General features: G+C 40.7%; 1 protein-coding gene across 1 annotated transcript; it reads left to right on the top strand.

The window, feature by feature from the left end:
* Positions 1-774: 774 nt before the first annotated feature.
* tgfbr2l (transforming growth factor beta receptor-like) lies at positions 775-18967 on the top strand. Its single transcript, XM_063006643.1, has 9 exons — positions 775-833; positions 6555-6578; positions 7022-7044; positions 10572-10728; positions 12376-12578; positions 13845-14674; positions 15609-15750; positions 17026-17153; positions 18591-18967. Exons 1-9 carry the CDS (start codon positions 775-777, stop codon positions 18882-18884), a joined length of 1860 nt encoding a protein of 619 aa, XP_062862713.1. The 3' UTR covers positions 18885-18967.
* The last annotated feature ends 273 nt before the right edge of the window (positions 18968-19240 follow it).

Here is a 19240-nt window from a genome sequence, read left to right as displayed (position 1 = left end):
AATAATAATGATAATAATAACAAACAATTAAACATTGTAATATAATAATAATAATGATAATAATAACAAACAATTAAACATTGTAATATAATAATAACAAACAATTAAACATTGTAAAACATTGTAATATAATAATAATAATGATAATAATAACAAACAATTAAACATTGTAATATAATAATAACAAACAATTAAACATTGTAAAATAATAATAATAATAACAACAAACAATTAAACATTGTAATATAATAATAATGATAATAATAACAAACAATTAAACATTGTAATATAATAATAACAAACAGTTAAACATTGTAAAACATTGTAATATAATAACAACAATAATACTACTAATAATAATAACAATTAAACATTGTTATATAATAATAACAATAATAATAATAATAATAATAATAATAATAATAATAACAAACAATTAAACAATGTAAAAACATTGTAACTGTTGTACATCCTTGTTTTTTAAATGCTTTGATTATTATTTTTGGAAGATGACTGTAGAATTTTGATCACTCATGCAGGGTAGTTTGGGGTAGATTGCAGTTTCTGGGCGGGCCTCCTGCCACAGCTGGATTGAAAACATCTGGATCCGCCTCCGAGGCCAGAAGCGCTCCAGTAACAGAGTCTCAGTTCTCACAGCACATAGAGGAGGAATAAACTGTAAAACTTTACTCCATGAGAAGTTTATTTACCGTCAGACAGTGAGATATCTTAGGGAAGAGTAGTGGTCGTGTTTGAGGGAGTTTAGGATTGAAGATGGAGAGCAGAACTGGGAGATTAACGCTTCACTTCTGCGCCCTGCTGTCGCTCCGTGAGTACAAACTTCTTATCTTCTCTTTCCATTGTGTTCACCATAATACACAGCCTGCCATATACTAGATATACTAGTCCTCTAACACTAGTATACTAACCTACTACACAGTACCTAACCTACTCACTCACACTGGCATACTGTCTAGTACCAAAGTGATTATTTTGGATATGATGTGTATAAGTGGCTTCATATAATAAAAATGGCTGCGTGTTTTGACATTATTAGAACTACTTAATACACTGCTTGGTATTATTTTTACAGAGGTTTTGGCTGTATAATGTTTACATTAAGTTACTGCTCCTTAATACACTGTTCAGTTGTGATTATACATCTTAATACATCTGGATTTATTGTTTAGTAGACTGTATACAAGTTGTTGTCTTGTTGACTTATTGTAAAGTGTTTTGACACACTATCTAACACTGTTAAGTATTTTTAATCAGCTTTACTTTGTCTTGCCAAAGCAGATTTTGTGCTTTATTATTTTATTAGTATTAGTATTTTCCCCTCACATTATTCATGATGTTTGATGCCTCTTTTAATACAGTTTAGACCTATTTTATAGTTCTTTTTTGTATTTTTGAAACACTATACAGTGCTATTTTGTTGTAATGTGTAGCATTATTTATACTACATATACATTATTCTACGCAGTAGTATTTAGATATTTGGGTTGTAACGATGCACCACAAGACAGTTAGAAATCGGTGCACATGTGCCACAATTTGAATCGGTTATTCATTTAAGATGAATCAAATAAAAATCGGGAAAAAATCATATCGTGAACCCAGTATCGTGAATCGTAACGCATCATGGGTAGAGTGCATCGTTATCCCTATTATATATACTATACTATACTATTTACTACTACAGAATATGATTCATTTAGTATTATAGACATTGACTGTTTTAAAGGGCAGCAAGCTGGTGCCGCAGGTATTGTGGGTGCCACACTTGGGTTTAGCCTAATTTCTTTGTAATTTAGTGGATTTTTTTTTTGTTGGCACTCAAACATTCACACACAAAGAGTGGACTGGCCAAGCTTACCTACCCCTTGATAAAAATGCTCTGTGATGGATGAAATGGATTAAGGTCTTGTTCATGGGGTATCCTTGAGCTTGAGCTTGTCCCTTGAGCTTAATTTAGGTGGCTTTGGATCCATCACAGCTCTGATCAATATGAATTAGTTACTAATTTAGTACTATTTGAAGCAACATTTATTATTCAATAAAATAGTATAGACAGCGGTACCTTGTAACTCAACGTCCCCTAAAGTCAAAATCTTTTAAACTTAACGCCCTTCGTCGAGAAATTTTTACCCTTAAACTCAACGTGTTCAGTTTGTTTTTTAAAAATTTATTTATTTAATTTCAGATTAACAATGAACACTCGCTTTGTTCAGTGCTCGGCTTGAGCTGTGCGGTAAAACCTCATCAAAGTGTGAATATGAGCTGAATCTGCATTAGTGTGGAATAAGCGTCAGATCCAGTGTTACAGCTCCACGTGTATCTGTGTTTATCTGGATTTTCCTCCCTGTTTCACAGGTTCTGAGAAATTCAGAGAATCCACTTTTTATTTCAGTGTGTTTATATTATATTTGTGTTATTTTCAGTGTATAAGTGTCAAAAACAACCACATTATTTTACATGAGCCTAAAATATATGCAGCTCCACGGGACCATGGACACATTAACAGGTTTCCCAAACATCCTTATGGGAAAAAATACCTTGAACTTTAATGTCTTTTAAACTCCCAGAACTAGTTGATGTTGAGTTTCAAGGTACCGTATTTACATGGGATATTGTACAAAATACATAAATATAATAACATTTGTAACAGTATTTTGCATCAGTCTGTATTGAGTTAATGTCAGCATAATTTTGTATTTTTTTTGTATACAAAGGTCTTATTAATTTGTTTTGATGCCATGATTTAATGTTTCGTGTAAAAAGAACTTTATTATAGATAAAAGTAATAATCAGGATTTCTAGACAAGAGCACTTATAGGTTAATTGGACTTTATTTTTGTCAGACTTTTGTCCTTGTTAATTCTGTTCATGATGTCTCCCTTACATGCTTGAAGACAAAAATGTACATACATTTGTAAGAAACATGTTTGTCGTTACATTTAGGTGATTTCTTTGATTTTTTTGTTATTCTAAGACAAAATCATTTAAAAATGCATTTACATGTTTAACATTTAGCAGACGCTTTTATTCAAAGCGACTTACAGAATACAATCTAAGCAACTGAGGGTTAAGGGCTTTGCTGGAAGTGATGGGGTTTGAACCAGCAACCTTCTGCTTACTATTGCAGTTCTCAAAAGATTATTAATTAAATATCCAACAGTGAAGAAGGTACTGGGTTTGATCCCCAGGCGGGGCGGTCCAGGTCCTTTCTGTGTGGAGTTTGCATTTTCTCCCCGTGTCTGCTTGGTTTTCCTCCGGGAGTTCCGGTTTCCTCCTACGGTCCAAAAACATGCAGTCAGGTTTATTTGAGACACTGAATTGCCGTATAGGTGGATGGGTGTGTAAGTGTATGTGTGTCTGCCCTGCAATGGACAGGGTTTTACTGTGTGCCTTGCGCCCATTGAAAAGCTGGGATAGGCTCCAGCAACCCTAATTGTATAAGCGGTTAAGAAAGTGAGTGAGTAAGTGTTCAACAATGTCAGTTAACTGAGCTGATACATCTCTAAGACCTTCTAAATAGGTCTAGTTTGACTGCACATATTAAAAAGTAAGTAGATTCTTTGTTCTTGTGTATTCTCACCAAGATTGAGAAGAAAACTGTCTCAGAAAACCAAGAAGCTTGAACGGTGTTCCAAACATTCAATCACGCCTAAAATTACTAAAATCTGATACGTCACAAGTGTATACACTGATCATAACATTAAAACCACCTCCTTGTTTCTACACACACTGTCCATTTTATCAGCTCCACTTACCATATAGAAGCACTTTGTAGTTCTACAATTACTGACTGTAGTCCATCTGTTTCTCTGCATGCTTTGTTAGCCCCCTTTCATGCTGTTCTTCAATGGTCAGGACCCCCACAGGACCACCACAGAGCAGGTATTATTTAGGTGGTGGATCATTATCAGCACTGCAGTGACACTGACATGGTGGTGGTGTGTTAGTGTGTGTTGTGCTGGTATGAGTGGATCAGACACAGCAGTGCTGCTGGAGTTTTTAAACACCTCACTGTCACTGCTGGACTAAGAATAGTCCACCAACCAAAAATATCCAGCCAACAGCACCCTGTGGGCAGCGTCCTGTGACCACTGATGAAGGACCACTAGGTAGGAGTGTCTAATAGAGTGGACAGTTAGTGAACACGGTATTTAAAAACTCCAGCACAACACACACTAACACACCACCACCATGTCAGTGTCACTGCAGTGCTGATAATGATCCACCACCCAAATAATACCTGCTCTGTGGTGGTCCTGTGGGGGTCCTGACCATTGAAGAACAGGGTGAAAGCAAACTAACAAAGCATGTAGAGAAACAGATGGACTACAGTCAGTAATTGTAGAACTACAAAGTGCATCTGTATGGTAAGTGGAGCTGATAAAATGGACATGCAGTTTTTTTCAATCGTTGTACACAGTGAGTTTATCATCTCATCCCTGCAGAAAGATTTATGCTTTATCTGCGACCGTGCAAAAACATCATGCAATGCAAAAAAACAATGAACATTTCCAGCAGCAGATCCATTTTGAGGCTCCAGATGATCGTTGTTGCTTAGCCGAGGCCCCTTAAAAGGATCGAGTGTTTGAACAAGCAGTTTTGCTTTCACCGACAATTATGAAATATTACAGTGTAGGCGGAAAGCAAAAATCCTAAAGCTCTTCATTCTCACACGATACTTCATCTGCTGTTGAAATTCTGCCTATTAAAAATAACATGAGTAAACATTAAAAGTGGACAGGGGTCATGTGTCATGTGCCTGTGACAGTCTCGGCTCGGCCCTGATGACATGATTTCACACAATGCTCAGATTGTCTGGATTAGAAGACGAGAGATGATGCTCAGGACTCCCAGTCAGCCCAGATCTCAAAAGAACTGTCGGGTTTCTGTGCTCTGATTCTAGAGAAATTGCTTTCTTGCGTGCAAATGCTTTCATTGTGAATTTAAGCAGAGCATAACGACGATCATTGCAAAATAAACATCTGTTTATTTTTTTTTACCATGGATTAAACTGGACATGTATTGGCAGCTGTAAGAACAGATCTGGCTACAAACAAACTCTCTCTTCAGGTTCTAATGGAGTGACGGTTTGAGTAATGATGAAGATGATTGCATCCTTTCTGTCCATCTTGGAAAGAAGCTCATCAGTTCACCTTTTACTCTGTAAAACAATAGATCAGTATTGAAGCTGGAGCTTTTGAGAAGTATTGAAGACATCTGGAGCATAATTGTGCTGTTATTGATGTAATTTCAAAGGTGCCTTCAGAGAGACGAGGTCAGAAATGCTGATCTGGGGTCAGCATGCCACATAGTGGCTAAAATGAGTACTGCACCAGAAAAACACCAGTGCACCCAGGTGGGGAAACCTGATGTATTCATTTTTAGGCACAAACATATACAGTTTGTTTGTTTGTTTGTTTATTAGGATTTTAACGTCATGTTCTACACTCTGGTTACATTCATGACATTCATGGTAGTTAATCATTACACAAGGATCATCAGTCCACAAGGTTATATCGAACACAGTCTTGGACAATTTAGTGTCTCCAGTTCACCTCACTTGCATGCCTTTGGACTGTGGGAGGAAACCGGAGCCCCGGAGGAAATCCACACGGACACGGGGAGAACATGCAAACTCCACACAGAAAAGAACCCAGGACCTACCCACTTAGCCACTGTGCCGCCCCACATATGCAGTACATACACACTCTGGTTCTATAAAAAGTCACTGATTTACCTTCTGCATGTTTTGGGAGGTGGGAGAAAACAGAAGTGCTCAATCCAGACATGGGTGTAATATGCCAAACTCCTCATGAACACTGACAGGAAGCAAAGATCAAACCCAGCACTTCAAGAACCACGTTAGTGCACACTGACACAATAATATGGGAAATTCCTATTACTATTTTTATATATTTAGGGATGATCTAAAACCAGTAGTATTTCCTTTATATCATTTAAATAGATATAATAAATTCATTATTAATTTCATTATCCAGACAGTGTCAAGTGGGAAAACCACTTATTCATCATTTATTTATATTAACTGCTTTATCCTGGTCACACAGAAATACTGGAAGGAAAGAAGGAATATACCCTGACAGTGTGCCAATCCAGGGGAAGCAGGGAAACACCCATCCACCCGTTTACTTATTAACTTAAACCTGGGAGCATCCTAGAACAGCAAATATTCCATACAAATTACAGAAAATGACGGGAGGTGAGGAACAAAATCAGGACCCCCAGAAACGGGGACCAAACTCAGGACCCCAAAGACCCATTATATTTTATTTACATGGTCAGATTTGTAAAACTATTACACCAGCATAACAGAAGTAAGTACATTGGTAGTTCATTTACTTACATACCACCCCCCACCCCTTATTTTTGGGATGTAGGAGAAAACTGAAGGTCCTAGGAAAAACCAATCATAATAATATAGGGTAATGATAATACTCGGGTTGTGCAGTTGGGAATTACACTAGGCCACTACTACTGGGATCCAGGTTTTGAATCCCAAACTGTGCTATTAGCTGGTTGGGCGTCTATACACAGACGTGATTGGCTATAGGATGGCCGAGATCTTGCTTTGGATTGGCGTCCCGTCCGAGTGTGTTATGCACATTCATTATTAACAATGTTATGCCCACATTCATTCCGAGAAAACTGGACCCACAGCAACCCTGACCAGTTTCAAGTGGTGGTAAAACATGAAAATCAGATGTGGTAGCTCATCTACTTACTTCTCTCCTCTAGGGGCATTTCTGAGCAACTGGTACAAACTCAAGCACTAACAGAGAGAGCACTCTATCCTCCATCTATGATGATGATGATGATAATAATAATAATACAGGGTTGCTAATCATTTATGGTCAGTGCCCAAATACCCTTTGCCATATAGTGTACTTAGACTTAGAGCCTTACTGTTTTCAGTAAAAGTTGTGCTGGACTGAAGGCTTTTTGGGGGTCATAAATTCTTTGATCTAATTGTTTTTACTAGTTCATTCTTATTATGTTGTCCATATATTCCACTTTGCTGGCAGGCAAAATGCAACCACAACCAGTCAGTGCAAGGATGTGTTCAACTGACTTAAAATTACATTTGAACACATTAACGTGATCTATCGGGCGGCGCGGTGGCTTAGTGGGTAGCACTGTCGCCTCACAGCAAGAAAGTCCTGGGTTTGATCCCCAGGTGGGGCGGTCCGAGTCTCTTCTGTGTGGAGTTTGCATGTTCTCCCCGTGTCTGCATGGGTTTACTCCGGGTTCTCCGGTTTCCTCCCACAGTCCCAAAACCTTGTGAACTGATGAATCTTGTGTAATGAGTAACTACCGTTAATGTCATAAATGTAACCAAAGTGTAAAACATGACGTTAAAACCCTAATAAACAAACAAATCTATCTATCTATCCGTCCATCTATGATTTAGTTCTTTTAAAATGACATTGCAAAGGAAGGCTTTACTTCAACCTGTGGAACTGGGCCACTGGACCACCAGACAACACGGCCCCGACTCCAAAACCCCCGTTATATATTTTTAACAATTCTGTTTTCATTTGAAACAGCAGTTTAAAATTTTCCTAAAGATGAAAAAAGCTCCTAATCTGAGTACAAACACTTTTTGTGTTGTAAATATATAATCTATATACTTAGTGTCAGTAACTGTATTCTGTTACTGACCCACCACGATCATAAGAAAAACTGATACTCGTGGTTGCAGCAAGTTCAACTAATAAGTGGAGAATGAAAAGCAACACATGCTTGACTGCAAAGCAAATAACCACAGGCCAACATCTCGGGGCCTCATGTAAGCATGCGGCCTTTGGATTTCCCAAAAGTATGGAGGGGCCGTGCTTCAAATTCGGCCAAAACGAAGACTTCTGGCTCTTATTTCTTTCTGTAACAGTCACTGCTGATTTTAATTACTTTTAACTTCGCAGAGGGCCTTTTCGCTTATCCGCCCTTTTCGTTTTCCCTCTCTCTGTCCCTCCGTCTCTCTCTCTTTCTCTCACACTCGCTCGGATGTTTGGACGGTTGGCATCAGCGAACATCTGGAAGTCTTTGTGAAATATCAGCTCTGTTTTTTCTTCGTGTTTACTCAGTGCTGTTAGATCACCGCGCTCCGAGAGTCATACTAGCTCAGCCCTCATCTGCTTTCAATCAGCAATTAATATTGTTGTGATGTGGCAGCATATGGATAAGCGGAAGGCAGATGCGTGGGACCGAGTGATCTCCACAACCGACAGAACACAGGCGCTCGACACACGGACACACACCCAAATCATCCCGGCACAAAGACGCTGTAGATCATCTTATTAACTTTCACTGCCCGTGAATTATCATATCTAGAGAAGATATCCAAGTTTAACCATTAGTTAGTTATTATAATATTTGTTTTCTTAAAATATGTTTATCTCAAAGTATTTTCATTTCCTTAAATTAATGAATAGGTTGTTGGTATTAAAATTAAGGATGATACATGATTCTAATATCATATCTAAAGCAGTTGTAGTCGGTTAAGGTACCGGACTAGTACAGCGGTACCTTGAAACTCAACGTCAGTTGTTTCTGGGAGTGACGTTGAGTTTTAAGGTATTTTTTCCCATAAGGATGTTTGGAAAACCTGTTAATGTGTTCCACGGTCCTGTGGAGCTGCATATATTTTAGGCTCATGTAAAATAATGAGGTTGTTTTTTAGATTTATACACTCAAAATAACACAAATATAATATAAAGACACTGAAATACAATTGAAAACAGTTAAAAATCAATAAAAGCTGCACTTTAGTTTGACTTCTTTATTGTTTCCTGATGCTTCTTAATTGTGGAGATGCTTGATCTTGGAATACCGTATTCCATTCAGTACTGGCGCATTCACATGTGAAGTGGCAAAACCGCTTTTGCGCCGCTGTGCCGTTATTTCCTATGAAGTGTGACGGCGGTGCACAAAACTTAACGTGACTTATTGTAGTAAAACAGCGAGTGAGGAATGTGATTAGTGGAGGAACTTATGAGCAGTAATAATGAAGAGAAGTTTAGTGCTCCTGTCTCCTTCTTTTACTACATTAAACCACGTTAAGCTTTATTTTCAACCAGAAGCGTTTTAGACTCTGGGAGAAGCTGATTCTGATTCTCACCATTTCTCAGAAGCTCGAGCTGTAACACAAGTTTAAAAGTGAAACAGGGAGGAAAATCCAGATAAACACAGATACATGTGGAGCTGTAACCCTGGATCTGACGCTTATTCCACACAAATGCAGATTCGTCTCATATTCACACTTTGATGATGTCTTACCGCTCAAGCCGAGCGCTGAACAAAGTGGCTGATCATTGTTAAGTTAAAATTAAATACATAAAAAAGTTAAAAAGAGTTTCAAAGATTTTGAGTTTAGGGGACGTTGAGTTACAAGGTACTGCTGTAATTGGAAGGTCGCTGGTTTAAGCTGCACTACTGCCAGGTTGCCCTGTTGGGCTTGGACAATATATACTGTCACAGTACTTGGATAAAAGCATCTGCTAAATACTGTAAATTTAAGTATCTCTAAATATCTAACTTCTTTTATTTTTTAAGGGCTCCTTTATAGCTGTTGTTTTTTGGAAAAAATTACCCCTGAATTAGAGCATGCCAAAAATTGGGGATTTTTACCATCTACTGTCCAAAACGTTATTAAATTATTAAAGAGTTAGAAAACCCAGAAAAATCTCTTTGCATAGAGATAAAGGATACAGAATGCCTGTGGTCTTATCGGTAGCCAATCGTTAACAACATCCTGAAACGCAGCCAAGTTCTCCGGGTTAAGCACTTCATAGATAGACTGAAACAAGGGGTGTGTTCGAAAACCTAGTGAGCTGCCTTTCTGTCTTACTGTCTACATAGGCAGCTGCCTTAGTAGAGAGGATTCTAATAAGTCAATGACTTAAAAGGCAGGTTATTCGAACGCACTACTTTCGCATTTCGCGTTTAGCATCTTGCCATTAAAACCAATGGATGAGGAAGCACAGCACGCTAACGTCAATATAACATCTCCCTTCATGTACCGATAACGGTTACATTTCCTGACGAGCCCGAACTTGCAAATAAAAACACTCGGTACAAGTTTATACAAGTTAAAAATCAGTAATATTTTATTTACGTTTGAAAATAACTCCATTCGTTTCTCCGCCCCGTCAGAGAGAAGAGAGAAGCGCACCCGACCCGCAATGAATGCTGGGATTGCCTTGATCACTAAGGCAGCGTCGGCTGCTCACTCGTTCTTGAGCCAAAATAACATTGAAATATTAAGATTCCTCAGAAGTGAGGATTTTAAGGCATCTAGGATTTCGAACAGCCTCCTTCTCAGGAGCGCAGCACAGGATGACGTAAAATGCTGCCTATGTAGAGAGAGAGCTAGCTTTTCGAACACACCCAAGGTGTAAACGTGCTGTGGTCTGATGAGTCCACCTTTAGGATTTTATCAGTGGACGTAGAGGAGATAGACATGTTAGTAGACATGGAAATGAACCTGTATTACATTAAGACATTGTACTAAATGAATGTTCTTGTCTGTTCACGTTTAGTATCTCAGACTCGTGCTTTTACTCACATCTCGACCAACCTTTGTAAGTGGTGCGACCAGTCCAGTCCTGTGTGTGAGGACAACATCTGCATGAGCAACTGCAACTTCAGCTCCTTCTGTCTGTTAGCTGAGGAGGTCTGCGTGGCCGTATGGTAAGTCTAGCCAATACCGCTTTTTATTTCTAGAAATGTGACGTCACTAGCAGAGCCTCCACACTTTCCCACTGTGTTGGAGCGTGAGCAGACCGCGGCCTAATCTGGAAACGGTCGAGTTCGTGGAAGTTATGGATGATTCACGTCGTCCCACAGCCGCAGCCCACTGAGCTTAGCTTGACCTTCCTGCCTCACGCAAATATGTAAAATACAAAAATGTGAAAAATAAGATTTAGGCAGTTGTACAAAGTCCAAAAGTATGTGGACACACCTCCGTCTAGGTGTTTCAACCACACCTATCAGCCATAACATTAAAACCACATCCTTGTTTCCACACTCACTGTCCATTTTATCAGCTCCACTTACAATATAGAAGCACTTTGTAGTTCTACAGTTACTGACTGTAGTCCATCTGTTTCTCTGCATGCTTTGTTAGCCCCCTTTAATGCTGTTCTTCAATGGTCAGGACCCCCACAGGACCACCACAGAGCAGGTATTATTTAGGTGGTGGATCATTCTCAGCACTGCAGTGACACTGACATGGTGGTGGTGTGTTAGTGTGTGTTGTGCTGGTATGAGTGGATCAGGCACAGCAGCGCTGCTGGAGGTTTTACATACCGTGTCCACTCACTGTCCACTCTATTAGACACTCCTACCTAGTTGGTCCACCTTGTAGATGTAAAGTCAGAGACGATCACTCATCTATCGCTGCTGTTTGAGTCGGTCATCTTCTAGACCTTCATCAGTGGTCACAGGACGCTGCCCACAGGGCGCTGTTGGCTGGATATTTTTGGTTGGTGGACTGTGATCCACCACCTAAATAATACCTGCTCTGTGGTGGTCCTGTGGGGGTCCTGACCATTGAAGAACAGCAGTCAGTAATTGTAGAACTACAAAGTGCTTCTATATGGTAAGTGGAGCTGATAAAATGGACAGTGAGTGTAGAAACAAGCATACTTTTCCAGCATGACGGTGCCCCTGGGTTGCCAGAGTGGATGTTATTCCTGACACAGCCCTTTATTAAATTTCATACCCTGCCTTTTTTAACCCAGGTCTGGTGACCCGGTAAAACTAAAACAAGAAAACATTGAGGAAAACGTCTGTACTCAGCTGTGCACGGGATATTCCAAGATCTGCACAAGACAAAAGCAGCTCACTGATTTATGGTTTGAAGGAACGAAGGTTTTAGCTGAGCTGTGATAATAGATTCTTTCTCTATAAAAAGTCAGGTCCACCCAGTTTGGCCCCTGAAGAGTTTTTCTGGGAAGTGTATGAAGCTGACCTCCGATTGACTGCCAAGGAATCGTCAGCACACAGAGGAGCACAGAAACACAGCTCGGATAAAAGGGTCACATAAAAACGCAGTTCCTCAGTGATACGAGATGAAAAAGACATTTATAACCATTCTAAAGGAGCTGACTTTGGCAACAAATACAAAGGAAACTCCTGAGCAGGGATTCCCTCAGCACTTGTTATTCATTTCTCTTGTGCCCTAGAATTCCTAAGCATTAAAAAGATTTATCTGAGCGTGTTTTCTCCGTTTCACCTACATAAAAATGTGAGGTTTCCAAACACTCATCTGCACTCTATAGTTCAGTACACTGGTAAAAAATGACCACGTGTTTGTATGATCTGTGTGATTTACAGGAAGAAGGAGAACGGAAGTGTGAGCGTACAGACTTTATGCCACAATCCTCAGCACAAGCTGGAGAACATCGTGATCTCAAACGACAGCTCCAGTGACTGTGTGATGGCTCCAATGCCCTCAGAGAACAGCATGATGTTCCTCTGCAGCTGTATCAGAGAGCACGACTGCAACGACAGGCTCATCTTCGAGAAGGGAGCAAACGGTAATCATTTCATGAACCTGTTAAACCCAGGGAATGTAAAAAGCAAGAGGGTCCTGGGTTTGATTCCCAGGTGGAGCGGTCCGAGTCCTTTCTGTGTGTAGTTTTCCCTGTGCGTCATGTGTAAATCATGACTTTAAAATTTTAATAAATGAATAACTCCTTAAACATTCACAGGTTTAGAACCGTTGTCCTCTAGTTGTTGTTTGCTTTAGTTTTGTACTTGTACTGGTAATTCTTTGTTGAATAATACTACTGGGGCTTTAATTTATTTCGGGATCAATAAAGTATCTATCTATGAAGTAATGCACATGGTCAGTAACAGAACTGTGCCATTTATACACTGATCAGCCATAACATTAAAACCACCTCCTGGTTTCTACACTCACTGTTCATTTTATCAGCTCCACTTACCATATAGAAGCACTTTGGAGTTCTACAATTACTGACTGTAGTCCATCTGTTTGTCTACAGGCTTTGTTACCCCCATTCACCCTGTTCTTCAATGGTCAGGACCACCACAGAGCAGGTATTATTTAGGTGGTGGATCATTCTCAGCACTGCAGTGACACTGACACTGTGGTGTGTTAGTGTGTGTTGTGCTGGTATGAGTGGATCAGACACAGCAGCGCTGCTGGACTGAGAATAGTCCACCAATCAAAAATATATCCAGCCAACAGCGCCCCGTGGGCAGCGTCCTGTGACCACTGATGAAGGTCTAGAAGATGACCGACTCAAACAGCAGCAATAGATGAGCGATCGTCTCTGACTTTACATCTACAAGGTGGACCAAGTAGTTAGGAGTGTCTAATAGAGTGGACAGTGAGTGGACACAGTATTTAAAAACTCATACCAGCACAACACACACTAACACACCACCACCATGTCAGTGTCACTGCAGTGCTGAGAATGATCCATCACCCAAATAATACCTGCTCTGTGGTGGTCCTGTGGGGGTCCTGACCGTTGAAGAACAGGGTTAAAGGAGGTTAAAAAGGTATGTAGAGAAACAGATGGACTACAGTCAGTAATTGTAGAACTACAAAGTGCTTCTATATGGTAAGTGGAGCTGATAAAATGGACAGTGAGTGTAGAAACAAGGAGGTGGTTTTATTTAATGGCTAATCAGTGTATGTATATAGTACATAAGCTTTACACTAAATTTAAAGTGCCCCCACTAATATTTCTTCTTCCTCTTTATTGCCTAAAATGAAATAAAACACTCACGTTTGGTCCTGGACAAACACTTAACATTTTGTTCTCTTCTAGGTTTCTTAAAGCTAACGAGTAAAGATGTGATTCCTGTAGTGGTGATCAGTCTGGTTCCTCCACTGCTTGTAGCTGTGATAGCTACGATGGCATTTTACCTCTACCGCACACGCCATCCCAGCAAACAACCCAAAAACTGGGCACCGAAACGCACCCAGTACCAGTCGCTGGAGCCACAAGAGGTTTGTGCTGGTGAGGCCAACACCAGTGACTACAACGGCAAGATCCTATCGCTCGGCAAAGACGCCGATTCAGACATATCATCAAGCTGTGCCAACAACCTAAACCATAACACAGAGCATCTACCCATCCACCTGGAGGCACTAGTGGGTAAAGGGCGATTCGCTGAGGTGTGGCAGGCACGGTTTAACCACAGCGAGTGCACCCAGTATGAACCGGTAGCGGTAAAAATCTTTCCTGAGGTGGAATACGCATCATGGCACAATGAGAGGGCGATCTTCTCTGACCCCAACCTGAAACATGAGAATATTGTGCAGTTTCTGACTGCAGAGGAGTGTGTTGCCCCCCAGAGGCAGTACTGGCTCATCATGGCATATCATGCCCTGGGGAATCTGCAGGACTTTCTGGTGAGCCACGTGCTGAGCTGGACTCAGCTGTGTTCGATGGCGAGCTCAGTGGCACGAGGCCTGGCGCATCTGCACAACGACACGACACTGTGCGGCACGTTCAAGGTGCCGATCGCCCACCGGGACCTGAAAAGCAGCAACATCGTGATGAAGAGCCATGACGAGTGTGCGCTGTGTGATTTCGGCCTGGCGTTGAGGCTGGACCTCGCTCTTACCGTGGACGACTACGCCAACAGTGGGCAGGTAAGAAAGACAAAAATCCTGATGTCTCAGGATTGGTGACAGTATTTTGATAACTAGAAATTGCTTCATGTTGTTATTAATGTATTAATGCAGCGCAGACATTCTGAACACCCCGGCTGGGCGCCATCTAGTGAGCACAATTGGCAGTGCCTGGAGCAGACAAAAATTGGCTACCGTGTCTGCTGGGTGGGGAAATGACCAGACTAAGTGAGTGAGGTCTTCAAACGCTGTGCAAGGACCCTGGTTAGCAGACTGAAGCGGCTGTACAGAAAGTGGATGAGCTTCATGTGCGAATCCACCAAAGCACGGGCGTAAATGAAGGGGTCCGCTAGGACTGAGCACTTGGGGGTTAAGGGACTTGATTAAGGGCCCAAAAGTGGCAACCTGGCAGTGGTGGGGCTTGAACCAGCGACTTTTCGGTTACCAGTCCAGTACCTTAACCACTAGGCTTTAATTGCCCTTGAGTGTCTGTGAAATCAGGTACAGATTTTGGACCTGGTTCTCAGTGTTCCGATTCATCCCAAAGGTGTTCAGTGGGGTTAAGTTCAGGGCTCTATCCACATCAGACTATGTGTTTAAAGACTTTGCTTTGTGCCCATATAATCTGGAATACAATGCAAGCAATTGAGGGTTAAGAGCCTTGCCCAGGGGCCCAACAATGGCAACTTAAAAGTGGTTGGGCTTAAACCATGGATTCTCTGATTACTAGTTTATTAACTTAACCACTAAGCTCCCACTGTCCTTAACACTAGTTAGTTATGCAACTCAGTGTTTAAATGGTGTGTCCACATAGTTTGACCACATCATGTATGATATACTGTAGTTTGTATTTCCTAAAAGTCTATATAAACGTTTAACTCGTAAACCGTCTCCTGTTCTTCAAGTCTGCATTTACAGTCACCTTCTTCAAACTAAACTGTTCTGTTTTTCCAAGGTTGGAACGGCACGCTACATGGCCCCCGAGGTCCTTGAATCTAGAGTAAACTTGGAGGACCTGGAGTCTTTCAAACAGATGGATGTGTATTCCATGGCTCTGGTGATGTGGGAAATGGCATCTCGCTGCGATGTTATAGGAGGTGAGAAACACTTGATGAATGATATGTTTCATGCTGTGTATAGTTATGATGTGTGAAACATTAATCTAATTCTTCACAGCTTCATTATAATGCCAAAGCCACAGTGTAACAGCTCGAAAGAAGAAGTCGTTTCTCTTATACAAGCATCATAACCACTGTTTATAGTAAATGTTTAGTGAGCAGACTCTAATGTGGCTCATCTGCTGAATGAATTCGAGTCGTGTTCTTCTGTGTTGCCATTCTGGCAGGCAGAGGGGGCAGAGATGCGCAGATGAATGATTGTCAATTAGGAGAAGCTGACACATCAATCACTTGCATCTTGAGAGCATTAATTCGCTCCAGGTGGAAGTTCTTCTATATATCACGGTTCCTCCCTCTTAGATGCGCCAGTTTCTCTGTCTGGCAAACCTGCTTATCTCTGAAACCATGTCTGGTCTGATTTTCTGCTGACATTTCTGGGATTCTGGGAACTCACCCTGATGATGCAGCGTTTAGTAGCCTGACAGTTAAGGTACTGGACCAGTAATCAGAAAGTCGCTTTTTTAAACCCCACCACTGCCACTGTTAGGGCCTTGAGCAAGGTCCTTAACCCTCAAATGCTTAGACTGAATATTGTCACAGTACTGTAAGTCGCTTTGGATAAAGGCGTCCACCAAAGGCAATATAAAATGTAAATGTTTAGGGACTCACAATGGAACCGCCCTGGGACAGTGATGCCCCTTTTTCGAGATTGGACTCCACCCATAAGTGACGTCCCTGTTCCAGCTCAAACCCCAACCATAAATCCACAGTATCTGGAGGATGTGCTAGATGGTGGGTTCAGGGTGCCACATGTACAGGTTCTGAAGGTCGCCTATCTCTCCTATTTTTGGGAACAGAGTTGTCTCAGACGGCCGGAACAGTTCTGCGCTATCCCTGTTCAATCCATTTTCTCCATTGTGGGCTGTGGACGTTTTGTGTCTTTCATTTGTTTCTGTTATTTTGGCCAACTTATATATTTCCAATTATTTCCTTTTTGGTTTGTGTCTTCTTAGGCACAATATTGTTCTACCTTGGTTAAAACCATGTTCATCTGGGTTCTATTCCATTCTTGCAGGTACAGGGCTCCAGTCTGCAATTGTCAAGCTTAGGCCGAGTCACACAGCCAATAGAAATATGAATGTCTACTGATTTACTGATTTGTGATGCTGCAATTGTGCCCTCCAAATATAATAATAAATGTAAAACATGTGCAGTAAATGTAAACATTAACTTTCCATAATGTTGCATGGGCAGAGGTGAAAAACTACGAGCCTCCGTTCGGGTCGAAGGTGTGCGAGCAGCCGTGTGTGGACAGCATGAGGGACCTGGTGCTGAGGGACAGAGGACGACCTGACATCCCCCCCAGCTGGACGATACATTCAGTACGTGCTACTACACCTTACAGCATTCTATTCTTACATGTTCATGGCGAAATAAGAGGTGCAATATTTAACTTATTTATAATAAGTGCAATACGGAATATATTTTACATATCTGAATGTATATATTATTTTTTAGATATTTTTTTTAGAGTAAATAACTACACACTATGTGTGCAGTATTTTCACGTAGTTGTATTTCTTTCTGTTTTTTCCTGTCTTCATACTGTTGTAACAAGTTAATTTCCCTAAGGGGATCAATAAAGTACCTTTACCTTTACCTTTACCCTTACCTTACCTTACCTTACCTTACCTTACCTTACCTTACCTTACCTTACCTTACCTTACCTTACCCAGAAAACATATGAAAACGGTTAGATCTCCATTGTAAGCCTTTATTTTCCTTGGTCTATTAGTGTGGGTCTTAATTTTTTTATCATGATGGAGCAATTCTGCATCATTCCTCCAGAACAAACGGTTCCTCTAATGCCGGAATAGCTGAGAAGCACTTTTGAGATGTACAATGGAATGAATGGTCCAGTCCAGTACATTAATCTATAATTTATATCGATATCTTTTTTTTACACCTCTCCAGAGTTGCTTTGGCTCACTGAGTTCTTGAGAGACAAACATCCCTACTAGTTTAAACTTTCTGCTGTTGTACTGTGCAACCATAACAGGAAAACACCAGCAGATTTTAAAGTAAGGATGATTAATCCTTGCTGATATTTATTTATGAAAATTGAAGTTCTGTCTGCTCAGGGCACCAGCACAAGTGTTGCAAAAGGGCATAACGTGACTCTCTAGACCCTGTATAGCTCCATGTGAGAATCCACCGCTGTACGTATAAATAGTGACCAGCGACTGCAGACACAACAAAAATAAATAGTTTTACCGATGCACCACAAGACAGTTAAAAATCGATTCACATGTGTAACGATTCAAATCAGTTTACATGCATAATGAATCGATATTCACTTTAAACAGCAGAGGGCGCTGGCACTTTTCACCTGGCCTGGTCGACATCACTACGGGGTTGCCAGGTTCGGAATTTTCCAGCCTAATTTATTTATGTGGAAATACTGTATTTGTATTATTAATTTATTTATTTAATGTGGGATTTATTTTAAAATTTCATGCCAGTTTTTTTTACACAAAAAGGGAAATGTGCAGCATTGTTTTGCATAGTTTGTACCTACCTCAGAAATAAAAGGGCATTCATTATTCATACAGTATTTTATTTTTTATTTTTTTAAATTGGGAAAAAATCATATCGTGAACCCAATATTGTGAATCGCATCACATCATGTGTAGAGTGTATCGTTACATCCCTATTTATTATACAGTTTGTATTAACAGTGTCTAAAATTTCATCATCTCGTCATCTCTGTAAATGAAATGCATTCATTATGAGTGACCGTTTCTTCTGTGCTCTTTCAGGGCATGCAGATGTTAGGTGCCACCATCACAGAATGCTGGGACCACGATCCAGAGGCCCGTCTGACTGCGCACTGCGTGCTGGAGCGCTTTAACACTCTGGCTCTAGAGGAACTGGAGAGCGGCACCATCTCCATATCAAACCCCGTTTCCATCCCCACCGAGCAGCAGGACTTCTCTTTTCCCAATATCAGCACGGAATATGGAACTGGCATCCCATTAACATGCCCGTCCCAACCACAAGCCACGGTCGACACCCACTCCTCGACCTCACTGAGGGGACTGAGTGAAGTGTGACTGGTCCTCCCCCACCCTGGACTCCCCCCACAGACTTGTTTTTGTAATATATAATGATATTGGTTTAGTATGTGGAGCTGGTCTCCATGGTTGCCTTCTACTTATTATTTTTTACTATTAGCTATTGTTGTGGAAATAATAACCATAATGCACCACTAAAAAGGACTAATGAAGAGTAAATAAGGATATACACTGATCAGCCATAACATTAAAACCACCTCCTTGTTTCTACATTCACTGTTCATTTTATCAGCTCCACTTACCATATAGAAGCACTTTGTAGTTCTACAATTACTGACTGTAGTTCATCTGTTTCTCTACATACCTTTTTAACCTGCTTTCACCCTGTTCTTCAA

Source organism: Trichomycterus rosablanca, chromosome 12 (genome assembly GCF_030014385.1).
Source record: "Trichomycterus rosablanca isolate fTriRos1 chromosome 12, fTriRos1.hap1, whole genome shotgun sequence".
Taxonomy (NCBI): domain Eukaryota; kingdom Metazoa; phylum Chordata; class Actinopteri; order Siluriformes; family Trichomycteridae; genus Trichomycterus; species Trichomycterus rosablanca.
The sequence above is the reverse complement of the archived record's forward strand: the minus strand, read 5'-3'. Positions and strand labels throughout refer to the sequence as shown.

Bases quoted from the DNA above. Each gene is read 5' to 3' on its own strand.
- tgfbr2l (XM_063006643.1), top strand. From the start codon at position 775: ATGGAGAGCAGAACTGGGAGATTAACGCTTCACTTCTGCGCCCTGCTG. The intron at 834-6,554 runs GTACAAACTTCT...CTGTGCTATTAG, and splicing joins GCCCTGCTGTCGCTCCGTGA to CTGGTTGGGCGTCTATACAC. The intron at 7,045-10,571 runs ATATTCCACTTT...TTGTCTGTTCAC, and splicing joins ATTCTTATTATGTTGTCCAT to GTTTAGTATCTCAGACTCGT.